This window comes from Mesoplodon densirostris, chromosome 10 (genome assembly GCF_025265405.1).
Source record: "Mesoplodon densirostris isolate mMesDen1 chromosome 10, mMesDen1 primary haplotype, whole genome shotgun sequence".
NCBI lineage: Eukaryota > Metazoa > Chordata > Mammalia > Artiodactyla > Ziphiidae > Mesoplodon > Mesoplodon densirostris.
This window is the reverse complement of record NC_082670.1, coordinates 22,216,419-22,236,231: the sequence shown is the minus strand read 5'-3', so window position 1 is coordinate 22,236,231 and position 19,813 is coordinate 22,216,419. Positions and strand designations below refer to the sequence as shown.

Genomic DNA, 19,813 nt, shown 5'->3' with positions numbered 1-19,813 from the left:
TAGGGATTCTAGTGTTAAAGATTAAAAGTGGGAGCTTGGGACCAAAGTACTACATTCAAGTCTTAGCTTCCCCATTTATTGGTTATGTCACCTTGGGCAAGTTACTCAACTCATCTGTGCCTTAGTTTCCTTTGTAGTAAAGAAGGAATAATAATAAACAACTTCATTAGATTGTTTTAAGAATTAAATAAGTCAGGTGTAAAGCACTTAGAACACTGCCTGGCACATAGAAAGTGTTAAATGATAGCTGATTTCATGTGGTCTCTCCTTCCTGATGGGAAATCATCCACATGTTGGCTTTCCATCCTCTGTCCTTTATATCTATCCATCACTTTCTTCTATTTCATTCACATTTTTCTTTTGAACCACGCAGCTTTAAAAGAATATCCTATACACAACTGATTCACTTTTCCATAGCATCAATTCAGTTCTTCTCCAGTACGATTTTAGTTATGTTCCTGCATTTTAAATATGCTTGCATGTGTTTTAATCCCTTTTCATATAGTGTTTTTATTTCAGCCTGTTCTCTCACAGCTTTCATTCCTGTTTCACTTAGGCCATGTCTTCCTGATTTCCAAGTTTAGTGTTTTGTCAGTCAACAGGCTGAGTGACTTGACCTTAGCCCCACTATACAAATATGGAGATGCACTGAAGCACAGTAAAGTGCTTGGGCCACACATTTAAAAATACAGAAACCTACCTACTTCTGTTGGATTCTTTTCTCCCAAGAACACACCGACAGACTGGCGTTGGGCTCCATTTGAGAGTCGTGCTTGAGCGTCAATATAATGGGTCACGACCAGAATTTTTTAAACAAAGGGATAGAACACTAAATACAATGCAGGACAGGTAATAAAGGCAAGTTATGCATTGTGAAATGCTTGTTTGCGTTTTAAAATTATATATGTGTGTAAATGTGTATTCTTAAAATCAGTCTGGTCACACACGCTTGAGAGTCACTGCTCTAACGCATACTTTTACCTGAGACGTGTACGAACCAACGACTAGTAGGTAGAACACTCGTCCCCGCTCCACGGATCTCATACGTTGGCTGGGGCCTCTGGGAAATGGAGTTTAGCGTCGTGGAGCACTCTGGGAATCGTAGTCCTATGTGTCCGCGGGGCGCGGTTTAACGCTAGCGAGCGGGTCGTGGGGTGGGGGTTCTCTTCTCCCACCAGCGGAAGTGGCCGTTGAAGCCGGCTGTAGGCGTGAAAAGACCTTGGCGAGAGGGAAAGTCCAGCTGCTTCGGCTCCCTTCACTAGGTTTGGTGATTGTCCCAGAGCTTCTGGACCCGGGATCAGAGTGCGAAAATCGCTCTAGCGGGAGGGAAGCCCAGGTATCACTATGGCAACCGCCAGCCCCTCTGGCCGCGTGACGTCACCCCTCTCTCTCTCCGCTTGAAGCGGCCTCTGCGAGAGGGAGCTGGGGAGTCCTCGAAGGGGGCTCCGCTCTCCTCCTTTAGTGTGGGAACTGTTCCGCCCCGATCCCTGGGAGGGCTTTGTTCTTTTGTTCCGGCCTAGGAGGAAGGACGCGAGCCGAGCCCCGCCCTGTTTGTCCACCTTCCAGCTTTTCCGCTCCGCAACAGGTGTGTCTTCTTGAGCCCGTGGGGGTGTGAATCCACAAGTGTGCACCGAGGTAACCGTCCGAGTAGGTGGGCGCCTCTGCTCAGATTCTAGGGTAGGCGCCAGGGGTTTTTTGGAATCTGGGGCCGAACCTGCGTACTCGATCTCCATTCTGTTTTTGTTCAGCGGGTGTGCCACATGCCTCTTTACTGCTCTCTCCGGGCACTTCTCTTTTCCAAGGACCTCTTGGCCACTGTGCAAAACTCTTGAGATGTGATTTTGTGACGGTTGCCGCTGACCCCATCTTGTGTCTTTTAGGGCAGCCAGCTTCACTGTGTGTAAGGGCACAGACTCGTGCCGGACATCTGGGCTCCAGAGAGAGGACCCCACTGGAGGGACGCTGCTTGGGAAACCCTGGTGTCCGGATTCCAAGAGGAACGGGATGAGCACCTGAGATGGAAGGTAGTGGGGACGACTTGGGGGAGAGTGAGATAATGGGGGCAAAAGAACAGTCATGACATGAAGATTAAATACTTGACAGAGCTGGAAGAAGTGGAAGGAGGGAACCTTATATATATGACGATCGAGAAAAGAAACAATTACATCATAGGGAGAGATTCTTATTTACATTATAGGGAGAGACTTGGAGGAAGAGTTACTTCTGCTTGGCTTTGGGATTGGGGAATGAAAAGGAGTAATGATTCAGAATGTCTGTGATCCTCACATGATTTCTATTTATTAAAAATTAAAATGATAATCTTACAGTCAGAAAAAATCTTGGTAATCATCTCGTCAATGCAAGAATCAGTTCTGAAATATCCCTGGCGGATGACCATCTGTTAAGCCTATGCCTGAACAATTATGGCATTAAGCTCCATTTTGGGTGCAGACTATTCCCTTGTTGGTGTTTTCTTTTTTTAGTTCCTTATATGAGGCAGAAGTGCCTTTCCCTGTAACTTCTGTGTTGATCTTAGTTCTTAGTCCCCAAAAGCAAGAGACTGCTCTCTCTTTAACATTGCTGCTCTTCAGATATGTGAATTCAGCTGTTACAACTCCTACTCACAGATTCTTTTTCTTCTCAAGACAAAATAGCCTCAGTTCCTTTCATGGGTCTCCATGTGATATTATCTAAACCTCTTCTCTAAAAACTCTACTGCATGACAGCATGCTTCTTAAAATGCATTGCCTAAAACTAAACAGTCATTTAGATGTACTTTGAAAAATACCTTAAAGTGTGACGTACTATTTCTTTTGATTTGGATATTTCTGCTGTTTAGTATCAGATTGTATTTGCTTTTTAAAAAAATCAGCGATATTATGCTGTTAGTCCTAGATCTTTTTTACATAAACTGCCATGAACTAGATTTATGTCATCCTTGTATAATAGACTTGTTTTTTATCCTTAATATCAGGACTTCACATTTATTATGATTGTTCACATTTTTTGACCAAGTGTTCCAGCTTGTCAGAATAATTAATAATTAATATTAACTTGGTTATTCAGTGTTTTAACTGTTCTTTCCAACTTTATGTCACTATCATATTTAATGAATATTCCTTCTCTTTCTTCCTACATGTCATTCAACAGGTCAGGGTAAGGACAGAGCCCTGTGATATGTCACTGTAGACTTCTTTCTGCATTGTCATTGTCTTTACATTCTGTAGGTATGGCTATGCAGTCAGGTTTGGTTCCACCTAGCTGCTATCATACAGTCCTTTTTCTCAGATTTGTTTAATATCATTAGAAATCTTAACATTATTTATATTATTTATTTAGGTTTGAGTTATACCTTGTATTTGTCCTCAGCTCTTTTTTTCTAAAGGTACAAAGAATCTCTGTTTTATTTCTCACAACTGCATGTGTATCTGCAATTATCTCAAAACACAAAGTTTGATGAAAAAATCAGCTGTGTTTCATTCTATCACCAATGAACAATTGGAAATTGTAATAAAAATAATATTTCCATTTATAATAGCATCCAAAATGTGAAACAAGAATATAAACCAACAAAAATATGCAAGATCTCTACACTGAAAGCTACAAAATATTGCTGAGAAAAGTTTTTTCCAGCTTTATTGAGATATAATTGACCCTGACATTGTGTAAGTTTAAGTTGTCCAGTGTTATGATTTGACCCACCTATATATTGCAAAATGATTACCACAATAAGGTTAGTTAACCACATTGGTGACCACACATATTTGGTGCGGTGTGCGAGTGATGAGAATGTTTAAGATTTATTCTCTTAGCAACTTGCAAGTGTATAATACCATATTGTTAACAATAATTACCATACTGTACATTAGATCTCCGGAACTTATTTGTAACTTAAAGTTCGTACCCTTTATCCAAAATCTCCCCATTTCCCCCGCCCTCCAGCCCCTGAAAACCCTCATTCTACTCTTTGTTTCTGTGTTTGGACTTTTTAGATTCCACATATGGGATCATGCAGTATTTGTCTTCCTCTTTCTTATTTCACTTAGCATCATGCCTTCAGAGTCCATCCATGTTATCTCAAATGACAGGATTTCCTTCCGTTTTATGACTGAATAATATTGCATTATATATGTGTATGTGTGTGTACATTCCCACTGTTTGTGGGAATGTAAATTGGTTTACCCACTATAAAAAACAATATGGAGATTCCTTAAGAAATCGAAACTAGAACTACCATATGATTCAGCAATCCCACTTCTGGGTATGTATCCAAAGGAATGAAATCACTATCTCAGATATCTGCACCCCCATGTTCATTGCAGCATTATTTACAAGAGCCAAGACATGAAAGCAACCTAAGTGTCCATCAGTGGATGAATGGATAAAGAAAATGTGGTATATATTTATATTTCCATAGTGGCTATACCAATTTGCATTCCCACCAACAGTGGACAAAGGTTCCTTTTTCTCCACATGCTCACCAACACTTTTCTCTTGTCTTTTTGATAATATTCATTCTAACAGGTCTGAGGTGATATCTCTGTGATTTTGATTTGCATTTCCCTGATGATTAGTGATATCAAGGACCTTTTCATATACACTGGTCATTTGTATGTCTTCCTTGGAAAAATATCTATTCAGGTTCTCTGCCCATTTTTAAACTGGATTATTTGTTTTTATGCCATTGAGTTGTATGAGTTCCTTATATACTTTGGATATTAACCTCTTATCAGATATATGATTTGCAAATATTTTCTCCCATTCCATAGCTTATCTTTTCATTCTGTTGATGCTTTCTTTAGCTGTGCAGAAGGTTTTTCATTTGATGTAGTCCCACTTGTTGCTTTTTCCTTTTGTTGCTTGTGTTTTTTGGTGTCATATTGAAAAGATCATTGCCAAGACCGATGTCAAGTAGCTTTTTCCTCCTGTTTTCTAGGAGTTTTACAGTTTTAGGTCTTGTTTAAATCTTTAATCCATTTCAAGTTAATTTTCATGATTGGTGTAAGATAGGGATTCTGTTTCCTTCTTTTGTATGTGATTATCCAGTTTTCCCACCACCATTTGTTGAAGAGACTGTCCTTTCCCCATTAAGTATTTTTGGTCCCTTGTCAAATATTAGTTGATCATGTATAGGAGACTTTATTTCTGGGCTCTCAATTCTGTTCCATTGGTATCTGTGTCTATTTTATGATAGTACTGTATTGTTTGGATTGCTGTAGCTTTATAATATAGTTTGATGCCTCCAGCTTTGTTTTTCTTTGTCAGGATTGCTTTGGCTTTTAGGGGTCTTTTTCGATTCCATACAAATTTTAGAATTTTTTTTTCTATTTCTGTGAAAAATGCCATTGGAATTTTGATAGGGATTACATTTAATCTATAGATGACTTTGAGTAGTATGGACAGTTTAACAATAGAAATTCTTCTCATCCATGAACACAGGATGTCTTTCCATTTATTTGTGCCTTCTTCAAATTCTTTCATCGGTGACTTATAGTTTTCATTCCACAGATCTTTCATCTCCTTGGTGAAATTTATTTCTAAGTTTTTTTTATTGTTTTTGTTGCTGTTCTAAATGGGATTATTTTCTTTACTCCTTTTGCAGATATTTCCTTTTTAGTGTATAGAAACACCACTGATGAAATCACCTCCTCCTGTCTTTACTGATTGGCTTTGGGAGAGAAATATCCTCCATCAGCAATTCTGTTAGGGATTCTGAGGCTTTCTCAGATCTTCTATGCATACATCTGCTCCATGCTTTTTGTTCCCTCTTGAGGGGGATTCTTAAGATTGTATGCCTTCTCTTAATCCTGCAAGCCAGGCTGGGTGCTAACAGCTTCACCTTTGCTTTTCCTTGGTGGTGCTGAATGCTCAGGTGCTTTTGGTTGCTTTCTCCAAATCATGCAGAGTCAGGCTGGCTTTCTGTGTGTGTTCATAGCTATCTATAAAAGCTCCTCTTGCCACCATTAGGGTGTGCACAGAGAGCTGGCCATAGGTTGTGGGGAGGGTGTATAGGAGAGGTGCGTGGAGCATTGCAGTTGGGACGATCCACAAGTGAAGCATTCCCAGGGGCTCTTTATCAGGCTTCCTGATGGAGTCTGTGAAGTGGTTAGTAGGATCTATGTTCCTTTGATATGCCCTCCAAGTGCCCCGACGGCTGTTCCCCCAGCTGCTCTCTTCCCCTCATTCTCTTAGGGCACCTCAGTATTCTGGATGAGGTGAGAAAGAAGTGGGTATCTTTGGTGGTGTCCCATACTGCTGGGGAACCTGGGCACTCACAGGCTTTCACTTTTTCCTATGAGAGAAATCACAGGCCAGGAAGGCCGCCTTGGCGCTGAGCTGTACCTCCTTGGAGGCGACGCCGGTAAAATGAAACTGTTCCTCTTACCCTCTTCAATGCATCCATCTTGGATTTGTTGTTGTTGTTGTTCCAGTGGTGTGCTGGAACTTCTGTGCTAGACTCCTGGACTTCCACAAAGACACTCTCATCCATGGATGATTGTCTAAATCAGTGTTCTTTGTGGGGAAGATGGTAGAAAATTCTTAGTCCACCATGTTGATGACATCACCTCTCCCCTTCTCAGCTCTTTGCCCCTTATATCTTTCATAAATATTCTTTTTAATTCTAACTTCCTCAGAATTAAATCAGCCCAAATGGTTTCATTTTAAGGATTTACCTTTTTTTTCTTTTTGGGATTTTTCACAATTGTATAGTTAGGATTAACCTTCCTGAGCCTCTGTCCCTTATAGTCATGGTAATATTTGTAACACTTACTGAGCATTTGCTATTGCCAGGCACTTAGTTGGTTTCTATAGCTGTTACTGTTGTTGGTTTTGTTGGTTTCTGTTACTTGGAATCAAAATCATCTTACCTAAGACATTTCTCTTTATTCTGTTTTCCTAAAGTCTTGGGTACATATCTGCCTATGTACAACATTTCCTCAACTTTCCTCCAACTAACATCTTCATTTTCTTCTCAAGATTTCTTTTACAAGACGGTTTTCCATTACTGGTCAAATTAAGTCTGGAATAATAGTTCCTTTTATTGCTTCCTCTACTTTCTGAGAATCGGACTTTCCCGTCAACCATTACTCTGAATAGACTTCCCCAAGAGCAAAGTTTGTTTCTGTTTTGTTTATTGATGTATAAGTTACCACATTAAGTGCACAGATCTTAAGCGTACCAGTTGATTAATTTTTATATATTATATACCAGTGTAACCACTATCCACACTAAGATATGGAATGTTTCTAATGCCCCAGAGGTCTCTCTTGTGTGCCTGCCCAGTCAGAAACCCTCCAGAGGTAACCACTAGTCTAAGTTTTTGTACTTAATATACAGGCACACCTCAGAGATATTGTGGGTTCAGTTCCAACCACTGCAGTAAATCAGATATTGAAATAAACTGAATCTCATTAATTTCTTGGTTTCCCAGTGCATATAAAAGTTATGTTTACACTATACTGTAGTCTATTAATTGTGCAATAGCACTATGTGTAAAAAAAATGTATATACCTTAATCTAAAACTATATGTTATTGCTAAAAAATGCTAAACATCTTCTGAGCCTTCAGCAATTTATAGTAGTAGCATCAAAAATTACTGATCATAGATCACCATAACAAATATAGTAATAATTAGAAGTTTGAAATATTGCGAGAATTACTGAAATGTGACACAGAGACATGAAGTGAGCAAATGCTGTTGGAAAAATTGTGCTGATAGCCTTGCTCGACATAGGGTTACCACAAGCCTTCAATTTGTAAAAAAAACACGGTATCTGTGAAGTGCAAATAAAGTGAAGCACAATAAAACGAGGCATGCCTGTAAATGTACTCATACAGTATGCATTCTTTTCTTAAAAATTTAATTAATTTATTTATTTTTGGCTCGTTGGGTCTTCATCGCTGCGCATGGGCTTTCTTTAGTTGTGGTGAGAGGAGGCTACTCTTCGTTGAGGTGCGTGGGCTTCTCATTGCGGTGGCTTCTCTTGTTGCAGCACACGGGCATCAGTAGTTGTGGCGTGTGGGCTCTAGAACACAGGCTCAGTAGTTGTAGCCCACGGGCTTAGTTGCTCGGCGGCATGTGGGAACTTCCAGGACCAGGGCTCGAACCCGTTTACCCTGCATTGGCAGGCGGATTCTTAACCACTGCGCCACCAGGGAAGCCCCAGTATGCATTCTTTTGTGTTTGGCTTATTTTGCTCAATATTGTTTATGAGATACATCCGTGTTGTTATGTAAAGCAAGAGCTCATTCTTTTACACTGTGGAATAATATTCTATTGTATGAATATATCACAGTTTATCCATTCTGCTGAAAGACATTTGGATTGTTTCTAATCTGAGCATATTATAAATAAACCTGCTGTGAACAGTCTTGTACAAGTCTTTTGGTGGACATAACCCCTCATTTCTCTGGATATATATGCAGGAGTGGGATTGCTGAGTCATAGGGCAGGTGTACGTATAGCTTTGGTATATACTGCCAAACAGTTTTTCTAAATGATTGGTAAATGTTTACCTCCACAGCAATGTACAAAAGTTCTAATCTCTCTGTATTCTTGCCAGTAGTTAGTACTGACCATGTGTATTTAAGTTTAGATACTCTGGTAGGTAGGTAATATAGATAAGTATATGGCGTTGTGATATGTAATTTATACTAATAGGAACGTTTCAAAGGGCATGGGAAGACTTTTGGAAAGCAATCTGATTATTAATTCATATTTTATATGTAGCAGAGAAGGCAGCAGAAATATTTTGCCTCACTTAATGAGGAATGTAGATTGAGTTGTATGATCCTTGTGACTGTAAGTATCTAGGGGCAAAATTGTGAATCTTAAAGTAATGCTTTAATTCCTAAGCCTACCCATGAGAGTACGAGGGTCCTCTTCAGCAGTTATGTTGCTTCTTTTTTTGGATTTTGAGAAGGAAATGGCTTCTCAAATGGCAGAAATAGTTCCTGCTGTTTTCATATAGAAAAATAAGTGGATTTTGTGGATTGCTGGGAACAGCTAACTTGGACAGGATTCATTGTGGTTTCTTTTTCCTCCCCTAGATCTGTCTTCTCCAGAGTCTGCCCTTCTCCAAGGGGGACATACGTCAGTCCCATCAGCTAGTTTTCAGGTAAGTTGAGATTTCCTCAAATGTCATTTCAGTCGTTAGAGTGGGATTGTGTATTCTTTTGCTGTGGGTTATGTTTAGCTGAAAACCAATGTTGGCAATTCATTCTGGGCTCCCATCTGCCAACCACTTTTTTCTTAGCTCTGCCTCTCCAGCTTAACTAATATATTCACCACTTAACTTCTTGCTTACGTCTTGCCATGTGCCACCGATGAGAGAGCAGAAGAAGTACAAAACTTGATACTTTACCTGAATAGACCAAATGACTGCTAAATATTAAAAAGGTGAAATGAGTACCATGGAAAACAGAGACTCAACAAAAATGTATGTGGTCTGGAGGGGTTAGGAGAGTTTCTGCAATTCTTGCTTCTTTCCTCTGTAGCTCCCTTCCCTACAGTACTCTGTGTGAACTCTAGTCACCTTGGCTTCCCCAAACTCTCAGCATTACCTCTTCAGTTCAAGGAGTCTGCTGGATAGCTCCTGGGTTCCCCTTCCCTGCACCCCTGCCTGGACACTCTCAAGGCAGTAAGCTGGAGCAGTTGTAGGGCTCACTTCATTTGTTTACTGGTTCTTGGGGATCACTGTTCTTTGTTATCTGAGATTCAGTGCCTTGGAAACTGTTGTTTCATATGTTTTGTCTGGAATTTGTTGGTTATTTTAATGCAGGAGGGTAAATCCAGTCCTTGTTAATCCCATTTTGGCCACAGCTTGATGCTTTTGAGATTTGGTTTTGAACTGTAAGCTTTGTTAGGGCTGACCTAGTGTAGCCTTATTCTAGGACTGTGTTTCATGGGGTCTATGATTACACTTTAGTTCAGTGATTTGCTAGGATGACCCACCCAACCCAGCAGCATAACTCAGAGATAGAGATCATTACAACAAAGGGTACAAAGCTCATCAGAAGGAAAAAGATATTTATAAGAATCCAAAGAAATCAGGGGCTGGCTTCCAAGTCCTCCTGTGATGATCACACAGATGTACTTTCTCTAGAGCTGTTGTCCACAGAGACAGAGAAATGTCTCTACCCAGGGAAATCTCCTTGAGTCTCACAGTCCAGAGTTCTTAAAGGGAGCTGATCACATCAGCGTGTCCTTGCTGTTGACCAGCCATGGTGCAGACCTCAAACTAGGCACCACATGTGCATCGTAAATCTTCATGTATACTTTAAACAATGCTGACAGTCTGGTACATCCTGTCCCAGTGCTCCAGGCACACAATAACATCGTCAATCAGTGACTATATAAACATTAGTTTTCAGAGCTTGTTTAAGGTTCAGAAACATGGATCCAAGTGTCTCTGGAGATTAGCAAGGATTGGGCAAGCCGGACATGCTCTTTAACTCTTTCCTCACAGGCTAAACTTGTGCTGCTCCTAAAGTGCGCTGGAACTGTTTGTGGGAACTGATTGTGTGTATGTCTTCTTAACTCTGGGTTCAGTTATGTCACATTGGTAACTGGATATGGCCTGTGGAGATAGTATTTACACCAGAGTTTTGGAGCTCCTCCTCTGTGTATCTCCCTTCTCTCTAGTATCTATCCTGCAAATCCCCTGCCTCTGTAGTCCTGAGCTGCCACCTTTGTTTCCTTAGTTCAGTGAGACCACTGTGTCTTGCTCAGTTTCTGCCTCCAGGCAGGAAACTGAAGGGTCTGTGAGGCTTATGTGATTGTCTCCCTTCTCTCAGGGATCACAGGTCTGTTCTGTCTGATGTTCAAAAATACAAAGCACTTGTTTCAGTTATATTGTTGAGTTTTACAGTTGTTTACACTGGGAGAGCTAGTCCAGTAGCTCTGTCGTGGTTAGAAGTAGAAGTCCCAATAATTTATTTATCTATTTTGAAACAAAATTAACTCACTTGCCCAGTTTCAAATACATAATAAATAAAGAAAAAGTAAGAAGTTCCCCTGCATTGCCTCAAGAGTCCCACTAAACAGTCGCACTGATAATATTCAGTAGTGTATTCTTTTAGCTTTTTCTCTGTGCATTTACTATTCCTATTCATAAAAATAAAAATGGGATAATACCATGTATGCTATTTTTAATATGATATATATTTCCTAATCAGTACATATAGAGACGTTTTATTTTTAAAATGTCTACATAAGCTGCTTTAGTATGGATGTACCATGAATTCTTTAACCACTATCCTATTAATAGACATTTAAGTTTGCTTTTTTTTCCCCTCACAATGTTGCAAGGAAATTTTTACATATGTCTTTGCACCCTGAGGTTGTTTCTAAAGAATAAATTCCTACAAGCTATAAATCTGGATTGAATGATATATGCATTTAAAGTTTTGATAGATCCTGGCAGAGTGCCCCCTGATAGATTGCATTAGGGCCCTGTTCCCACCAGAATACACATGAGCACTTTAAGCAGTGTTTGCTAATCTGGTATCTCATTGTTTTATTATGTTTTTCTTGGAGTAGAGCATCTTTTCATGGTTTGTTAACAATGGTTTGGGTGAATTGCCTGCTTGGGTTGTCGGCCTTTTTTGGTTATTGTTGTAGGTTGTTCATCTTTCATCTTTTCTGCTAATTAGTTGTAGCAATTCAGAATATTGCATTTTATTTATGGTTTCCTACAGAAGTTTTACATTTTTATGTGGTTTTATGTGTCAGTCTCTCTGTCTTATAATTTTTACCTTCCACATATCAAGCTTATAAAACTATTTTTCTGTCTTTTATTCTATTTTATTTTTGCTTTTTCTTTAAAATTCAGTCTCTAATCCAGCAGATATTTTTGTGTATGCTGTGAAGTAGGGAACTCACCTTAATTTCTTTTCTCAAATAGACAGTCATTTGTTAGGGCGCCATTTAGTGAATAATCCAGCTTTTTAAAACTAATTTGTAAATTGCTTAATCCCATTTAGTTCTTATAAACATGGCTATATTTTGGGTTTCTCTGTTTTTCATTGAGTTTTATTCCATACTAGACCACTCTATTCTAATTTATCTTCATCTTTCGGTATACTTTGGTATGTTACTTAGTATATTTTGAAATGTGGTAGGGTAAGTCTCCTCCTCAAATTCTTTCAAAAACATTTTTGGCTATTCTTGCACTTACAGATAGTAAAACATATTATTGATGTTAATAGGTATACTCTTAATACTTGATATATCTTGGAACACAGAGATCATGATGATGATGATTATGAAGATCAATAACAACAACAACAGGGGCCAACATTGACTGAGCACTTGTTATATGCTAGACCTTAAATTAAGCATTTAATATTGGACATTGCTTATTTAATTCTTGCAATAATCCTATGAATCAGGTTTTGTTTTTATATTCATTTTACAAAGGAAGAAATATCAAAATCATTTTTCAGATAGCACACAGCTTGCCTTACTTCTGTCAGTATTGCTAACTTTACCCCTTTCCGAGGTAAATCTTTTATGGCTAAGCAGAAATATGTTTGGTATTTCAGGAATCAGTGACCTTCAAGGATGTGATAGTGGACTTTACCCAGGAAGAATGGAAACAGCTGGATCCTGTACAGAGAGATTTATTCAGGGATGTGACATTGGAAAATTATACACATCTGGTTTCTATAGGTAAGGATGACTTCTCTGCGTTAATATCTGGGGGTGTGGAAGAGGAGGGTGCTCTTGTCCTTAGGTGAGTTTTGCCATTAAGGAACCAAAGATTCCTAAACTTTGAAAGGTTTTGAAAAGGTTTCTACTCTCTAGCAACTAGAAGGACAAACTAATAATTTTTCTGAACCCAGATCAGTTCCCAAGTTATACCACATCTGGGAATGTATAACATGGAAGCTATATGTGCTTTATATGCTTTACTCCATCTGATTTGTCTACGTATCCTTTCCTCTAAAGACAAAGTGATGAGACTGAACTCTGATACCGCACTTTTCTCTCAGTGCAGACAGGTAACTTTTTTTTACCACTATGAGCAGGACTCCAAGTTTCCAAACCTGATGTGATTTCCCAGTTAGAGCAAGGGACAGAGCCATGGATTGTGGAGCCCAGCATTCCAATAGGTGCCCTTGGAGGTAAGTAATGGATACCCGGCAGATGAGTGTTATTGACACTAACCACCAGCCTGATGAGAGGATTTTACGTCTGAAATGTAGATGTACTTCTCTTTAAAGTGTCTCCTGTGGAGAATGGGAAGGCATCTGGACTCTCTTATGCTTTGTCAAAACAGTAAATGTCTCAACATGTATTCTATTTTTGTACTCCTTTCAAAGGACTTGTTACCCTTCTTGCTTTTTTCTAAAGGCAACTTTTTGACATAGAATCTGGATTCCTCCTTTCCCAGCCTCCTTTGGGGCCCTGGTCTCATAATTATTACCCCACTTTTCACCCTTACAGTTTTCTTTTTGGATCTACAGCCTCCACCCCCAGTACCTTCAAACAGAAATAGGTAACCTAAATTCCAAATACTTTCACTCAACACTGTTAATCTTTCTGGCCACCATCCAGTCTGCCTTCTTGCTTTCCCAACCAAACTGTGCAAAAGTGAGTTCCATACCTGTAGCCGTCATTTCTTCATCACCTGTTCCTGTCTTAATCTCATTGTGTAGCTTCTGACCCTATCACTTATTGGACTGCCCTTGGAATTTTGAATAGCTTTCTTGTAAACTACCAATTCCCAAACTGCACAGAGAGACTTCTTCAAAGATCTGACCCTGAAAAAATGTACAAACTTAATCACTCTAGGTAAGGAATATATCTCCAGATTTAATGAGGTAGGAGTAGGGGGTCCTTTTTATGGGGAGAAACAATGCATGCCATGTTCAGATTTGTCAAGTACTGGATTAGCTAAAATTTAGCAGGTTTCTTACTGGAGGACCACTCAGAATTTTTTTTTTTTAATTTGTAGTTGGGAACTATGAATTTCCAACAGAGTGCGTAGAATGTAACATTTCTCTCCCCTGTCCTCCTAACCGTGATTCCGTTTTTTTTTTTTATACTGCAGCTTTAAAATCTTTCTTTTAAAAGATGGTTTCATGGGACTTCCCTTGCAGTCCAGTGGTTAAAACTCCTCCCTTCCAATGCAGGGGGGCGTGCATTCGATCCCTGGTTGGGGAACTAAGATCCCACATGCTGTGCGGTGCATCCAAAAAAAAAAAAAAGATCGTTTCATGGAACACAATTTAGAAAACTAATTTTTTAAAAATAAGAACTTTATTAACTTGTGCTTACAGTTTGTTAACTTTTGGAAAGTTACACTGCGGTGGCCACTGGCCCTGGGCCTTGTCTGCGTCATTTTCCTATCCTCTTCTCTAGGCTGTCTTGGTGACTTGGCCCCTGCAGAATTGTGATTATATTCTTATATATATTCTGTCTTACTGGTCTACATCATTCTTTTGCAATCTGGATGTCAGCACCTTCTATTATCTCTCCATGCACATGGGTGTCTGAATATTGTGGTCAGTGCCCTTCGACTTTGCATATAGTAAAGTGAGAATTGCTTCCTGCAGTAGGAATGGTGCTGTTCAGTCTGGCCTTCTGGAATTTTCTCCAATCCTTCATTCATTACCCCACCTGTGATATTCTGGTAACTCTTGGTTAGTGCGTGGACAATATGACAATGTGTATGATATTGGTCACAGTCTGTTGCATGTTTATTGCTTTCAACTGGAACTCCAACTTGAGCTAGAGATCAGTCACTCCCACACTCTTTTTGCCTTTAACAGCATCCGACTCCATGGTCTCCATATCCTTTTCCCTGTGAAGTACTTCCCAGGAGCTATTTTTTATGGCTATCTGCTGTACAAGTATATCCTTAGTGTCATTTTTGTTGATGAAAACGTATCAATTTCTTATACTGATTGGCTGTTCCCCAAAACTTGTGTTACATTAATCGTCTTGTCCCTGCTGGAGAAGTACTGCTGTTATGAGGCTGCCTGCACTTCTGCATGCTGATGCATGCTGTACCATTTCCCATGGTACCAGGTATGGAGGGGATGGTAGGCAGCTCTAGGTCCCTGCCTTGCTTCTTATGTTTGCAGTGATAATGGTGGTGACAATGACAGGGCTGGCAGCACAGGAGATTCAGGGTTCTCTGGGGGTCTGCAGTACCTTCCCGTTACCAGTGGAACCAAAGAAATGCTGTTTTATTTTATTTTATTTTTAATTAATTAATTTATTTATTAAGTTGGCTGCATTGGGTCTCCACTGCTGCACGCAGGCTTTCTCTAGTTGCAGCGAGCGGGGGCTACTCTTCATTGTGGTGCACAGGCTTCTCATTGCGATGTCTTCTCTTGTTGTGGAGCACAGGCTCTAGGCACGCGGGCTTCAGTAGTTGTGGCATACGGGCTCAGTAGTTGTGGCTCGTGGGCTCTAGAGCACAGGCTCAGTAGTTGTGGCATGTGGGCTCAGTAGTTGTGGTGCATGGGCTTAGTTGCTTCACGGCATGTGGGATCTTCCCAGACCAGGGCTAGAACCCCTGTCCCCTGCATTGGCAGGCGGATTCTTAAGCACTGTGCCACCAGGGAAGTCCAAGAAATGCTGTTTCAAACACAGCCTTTTTTTCTTTACTGAATCTGCCAGCATCGACTACCCTGTCATCTTTCTTGTCTTGGCACAAGACAAACTATCCCAGAGTAGACAGTAGAGTAGTGTAACTCTATGTCCTGATTATGTACTTTTCTGGTTGTTTCTTTTTTTTTTTTTTTTGATTTTGTTAAACAACTTTGGTTCTGTGTTTCTTATATTCTTTTGTTTGCTTGCTGAAAAACTGCTTTCTTTCATTAGTATATTTTATTCATCCCATTACCCTAAACATCCTCAAGGATCTTCCCCCATTGCTGCTTTTTTTTCACATACATTCTTATGGCTTTAGCTATTCTTTTCCTTCTTCTTTTGAGCTGATATTTTCTGTCCTATATTTGAACATTTTAGTTATCCTGCTACTTTTGGCATCTTCCACCCCCACAAACACCATTATAGTCTAGTCCTCCATTTCTCTTCCTAATTCTCAAAATGCCTAGTGTTGAACTTGGTATCTTCCTCCACCTAAATTGCTTCCTTTACTATTTACAACTTTCTCATTTCTAGCAGTGATATGACTATTTTGTCAGTTTTCTAGGCTAAAAACCATGGAGCCATAGTCATGTCTTGTGTTTATCCTGTCTTGAAATCATGGTTCTTAGACTTTTTGTTGCTGTTCACTGGCAAGGAATCTCAGTTCAGACTGCCTCCTTTAGATTCAGTCCATCTCTGTCTCCTCTTATCTATCTCTGTGGTCACTTTCTAAATTTACTATCAACTTAAATGGAGTTCCCTTACTGGTTCTTAGAGATTATCTATGAAGTTGAATTAGACATTCTCTTGCTACTCTCATATTTTATTTCTCATTCTCCTTAGCTCTTTCCAAATTTCTCCCCAAATAATAGGGCTGTGTTTGAAAATCCTCAGAATTTGCTGAGGGCTTTAATTTTTAGTTTCATTAGGTCATTCCCACAGTAACACTTTTGTTGTTGTGTTTGGTTTTTTCCCCCTCAATTCAGAGAATACTGACATTTTCTCTTTCAGACTGGGAGACAAGACCAGAAAATAGTGTGTCAGTCTCAGAGCTGGACATTTCTGAAGAAGAGCCATCTCCGGAGGCAATAGTAGAAGAGTACAAAAGGGATGATCCTTGGGGTTCCAACATCTTAGAAACCGGGGAATCTGAAGGCAGTCCAGAGAGGCAACAGGCAAATGAACAGGCCCTGCCGAGGGAAATAAAAATAAATGACAAGACAGTACCTACTTTGAAGAGAGACCATGTAAATAATGACTTTGAAAAAAGCATCAATGTGAGTTCAGACCTTTTAACACAAAAAGAAGTATCTCCAGAAGAGACCTCTACTAAAACAAGCATCAAACAGAATTTAAAGCCGGTTAAAAAAGAGAAATCTTGTAAGTGCAATGAATGTGGGAAAGCTTTTAGTTATTGTTCAGCTCTTATTCGCCATCAGAGAACACATACTGGAGAGAAACCCTACAAATGTAATGAATGTGAAAAAGCCTTCAGCCGGAGTGAAAACCTTATAAACCATCAAAGAATTCATACTGGAGATAAACCATATAAATGTGATCAGTGTGGAAAAGGCTTCATTGAGGGTCCTTCTCTTACACAACATCAAAGAATTCACACTGGAGAAAAACCCTATAAGTGTGATGAATGTGGGAAAGCCTTTAGTCAGAGGACCCATCTTGTTCAGCATCAGAGAATTCACACTGGTGAGAAACCATATACTTGTAATGAGTGTGGAAAAGCCTTTAGCCAGAGAGGCCACTTTATGGAACATCAGAAAATTCATACAGGAGAAAAACCTTTTAAATGTGAAGAATGTGATAAAACCTTTACCAGGAGCACACACCTTACTCAACATCAAAAAATTCATACTGGAGAGAAAACCTATAAATGTAATGAATGTGGGAAGGCTTTCAATGGACCCTCAACATTTATACGTCATCATATGATTCATACTGGTGAAAAACCATATGAATGCAATGAATGTGGGAAAGCCTTCAGTCAGCACTCAAACCTCACTCAACATCAGAAAACACATACTGGGGAGAAACCTTATGATTGTGCTGAATGTGGGAAATCCTTTAGTTATTGGTCATCCCTTGCTCAACATCTAAAAATTCATACTGGAGAAAAACCTTACAAATGCAATGAATGTGGAAAGGCCTTCAGTTATTGCTCATCCCTTACTCAGCATCGGAGAATTCACACCAGAGAAAAGCCCTTTGAATGCAATGAGTGTGGAAAGGCTTTCAGTTATCTCTCAAACCTTAATCAACATCAGAAGACTCATACCCAAGAGAAAGCTTATGAATGTAAGGAATGTGGGAAAGCCTTTATTCGGAGTTCATCTCTTGCTAAACATGAAAGAATTCACACTGGTGAGAAACCCTATCAGTGTCACGAATGTGGGAAAACCTTCAGTTATGGCTCATCCCTTATTCAGCATAGGAAAATACATACTGGAGAAAGACCTTACAAGTGTAATGAATGTGGGCGAGCCTTCAACCAGAACATACACCTTACGCAACATAAGAGAATTCACACAGGAGCAAAGCCTTATGAGTGTGCCAAGTGTGGCAAAGCCTTTCGACATTGTTCATCTCTGGCTCAACATCAAAAAACTCACACAGAAGAAAAACCCTACCAGTGTAATAAGTGTGAAAAGGCCTTTAGCCAGAGCTCCCATCTGGCTCAGCATCAACGAATTCACACTGGAGAGAAACCCTATAAATGCAATGAATGTGACAAATCCTTTAGCCGGAGCACTCATCTGACTGAACATCAGAATACTCATACTGGAGAGAAACCTTACAACTGTAATGAATGCAGGAAGACTTTCAGCCAGAGCACTTACCTCATTCAGCATCAGAGAATTCATTCAGGAGAGAAGCCCTTTGGATGTAATGATTGTGGAAAAGCCTTCAGATATCGTTCTGCTCTCAACAAACATCAGAGACTGCACCCTGGCATATGACTCTTCTAGGAACATCGTAAACATAGGGGATGCGTTTACTCTAGTTTGTCCTTTTAAGTACAGAAGAATCAGGGTGGATTGAGAAACTGCCGAAAATATTTTTACTTTTCACTATCATGCTGTGGAATGGAAAGTACATTGGGCTGAAGTAAGCCAATTACGTTGTTAAGCAACTTTGTGACATTGGCAAATTCAGCCATTTTAAGCTTCAGTTTCCTCTGTGAAATGAGGGATTTGGAGTAGGTCATTTCAAAGGTCGTTTGGAGTTTTATATTCGGTTTTGTATATTCACAATATATTCTTGAATAGGATTATTGTACATCAATCAACATTTTGCTATGTTGCATCTAGAATGTATGTATTTATGCATGTTTTGCCAATAGAAAGCATTTATGTTTCAGTAACTAGACTGGAGATCTATCCTGCTCCTGTTCTAACACACTTAAGTTCTTTAAGTAACCGGTTCCTAATAAAAATAATTGTAAAGTACTCTCAAATTAATAGTTCAGTAATATATAATGCCTTAAGTCAGTACAAGTATTAAACCTTCCTATTATTTTCTCTCCTAGTATGTTTTAACATTCTAGAAGTTTATCACAACCACATAGATCCTCTACTACAGCTTAAACCTGTGTTATTTAACCCCAGTTACATAGTGAATTCACTTCAGGAACTTTATAAAATTCTGTTGCCAAGACCCCACCCCCAGTGACTGATTGGCCTAGGGAGTGGGATCCTGGCTTCAGTGTCTTTTTTTTAACTCCTCATGTGTACCCTGGAAAGAACAACTGGATTAGATTTCAGTACTCACTTCCTTAGTAGCTTCTTGTGACTCCTCCTAGAAGCTCACAGATTAGCTCTTCAGTACACATAATGTACTGAAGGGGATGTACACATAATGTAATTTTGACTGTTACCTTGTTTTGTAAATTGGTTTCTCATGAACTTTGAGAGGTAAGGTCAAATTTGTTTCCTTACCAAAGTACAGAAATTAAACGGCTGTATAAAATAATGGTCACTTTACTTGCTTTTCCTTGGCCACCTGATATCACAAGCAGATGACAGTGTGAGTGACACTTCTGAAGATGGGCAACCCACAGCCTGCGTGGCCATTTGTGGCAAGCCTGGTCAAGATAACATTTGAGCCAGAAATAAATATGGGTCTAGCCATAAAGAGATGGGCCCTTATATTTTCTCTAGATACAGTCTAATTATCAGGTCTGCTCTTTTTTT

At 39.6% G+C, this 19,813-nt stretch overlaps 1 protein-coding gene across 3 annotated transcripts; it reads left to right on the top strand.

Moving 5' to 3' along the window:
• Positions 1-1,123: 1,123 nt before the first annotated feature.
• LOC132497323 (zinc finger protein 184) lies at positions 1,124-19,462 on the top strand. Of its 3 annotated transcripts, none has more exons than XM_060110419.1 (7): positions 1,124-1,262; positions 1,521-1,585; positions 1,881-2,024; positions 9,053-9,120; positions 12,548-12,674; positions 13,034-13,129; positions 16,620-19,462. In XM_060110419.1, the coding sequence occupies exons 3-7, from the start codon at positions 2,018-2,020 to the stop codon at positions 18,578-18,580; spliced, it is 2,259 nt and encodes a 752-aa protein (XP_059966402.1). In that variant the 5' UTR covers positions 1,124-1,262; positions 1,521-1,585; positions 1,881-2,017; the 3' UTR covers positions 18,581-19,462. The 3 variants fall into 3 exon arrangements, with proteins under 3 accessions (XP_059966402.1, XP_059966403.1, XP_059966405.1); XM_060110420.1 differs by having other exon boundaries at positions 1,124-1,336; XM_060110422.1 differs by lacking the exon at positions 1,521-1,585 and having other exon boundaries at positions 1,124-1,336.
• Positions 19,463-19,813: the final 351 nt, after the last annotated feature.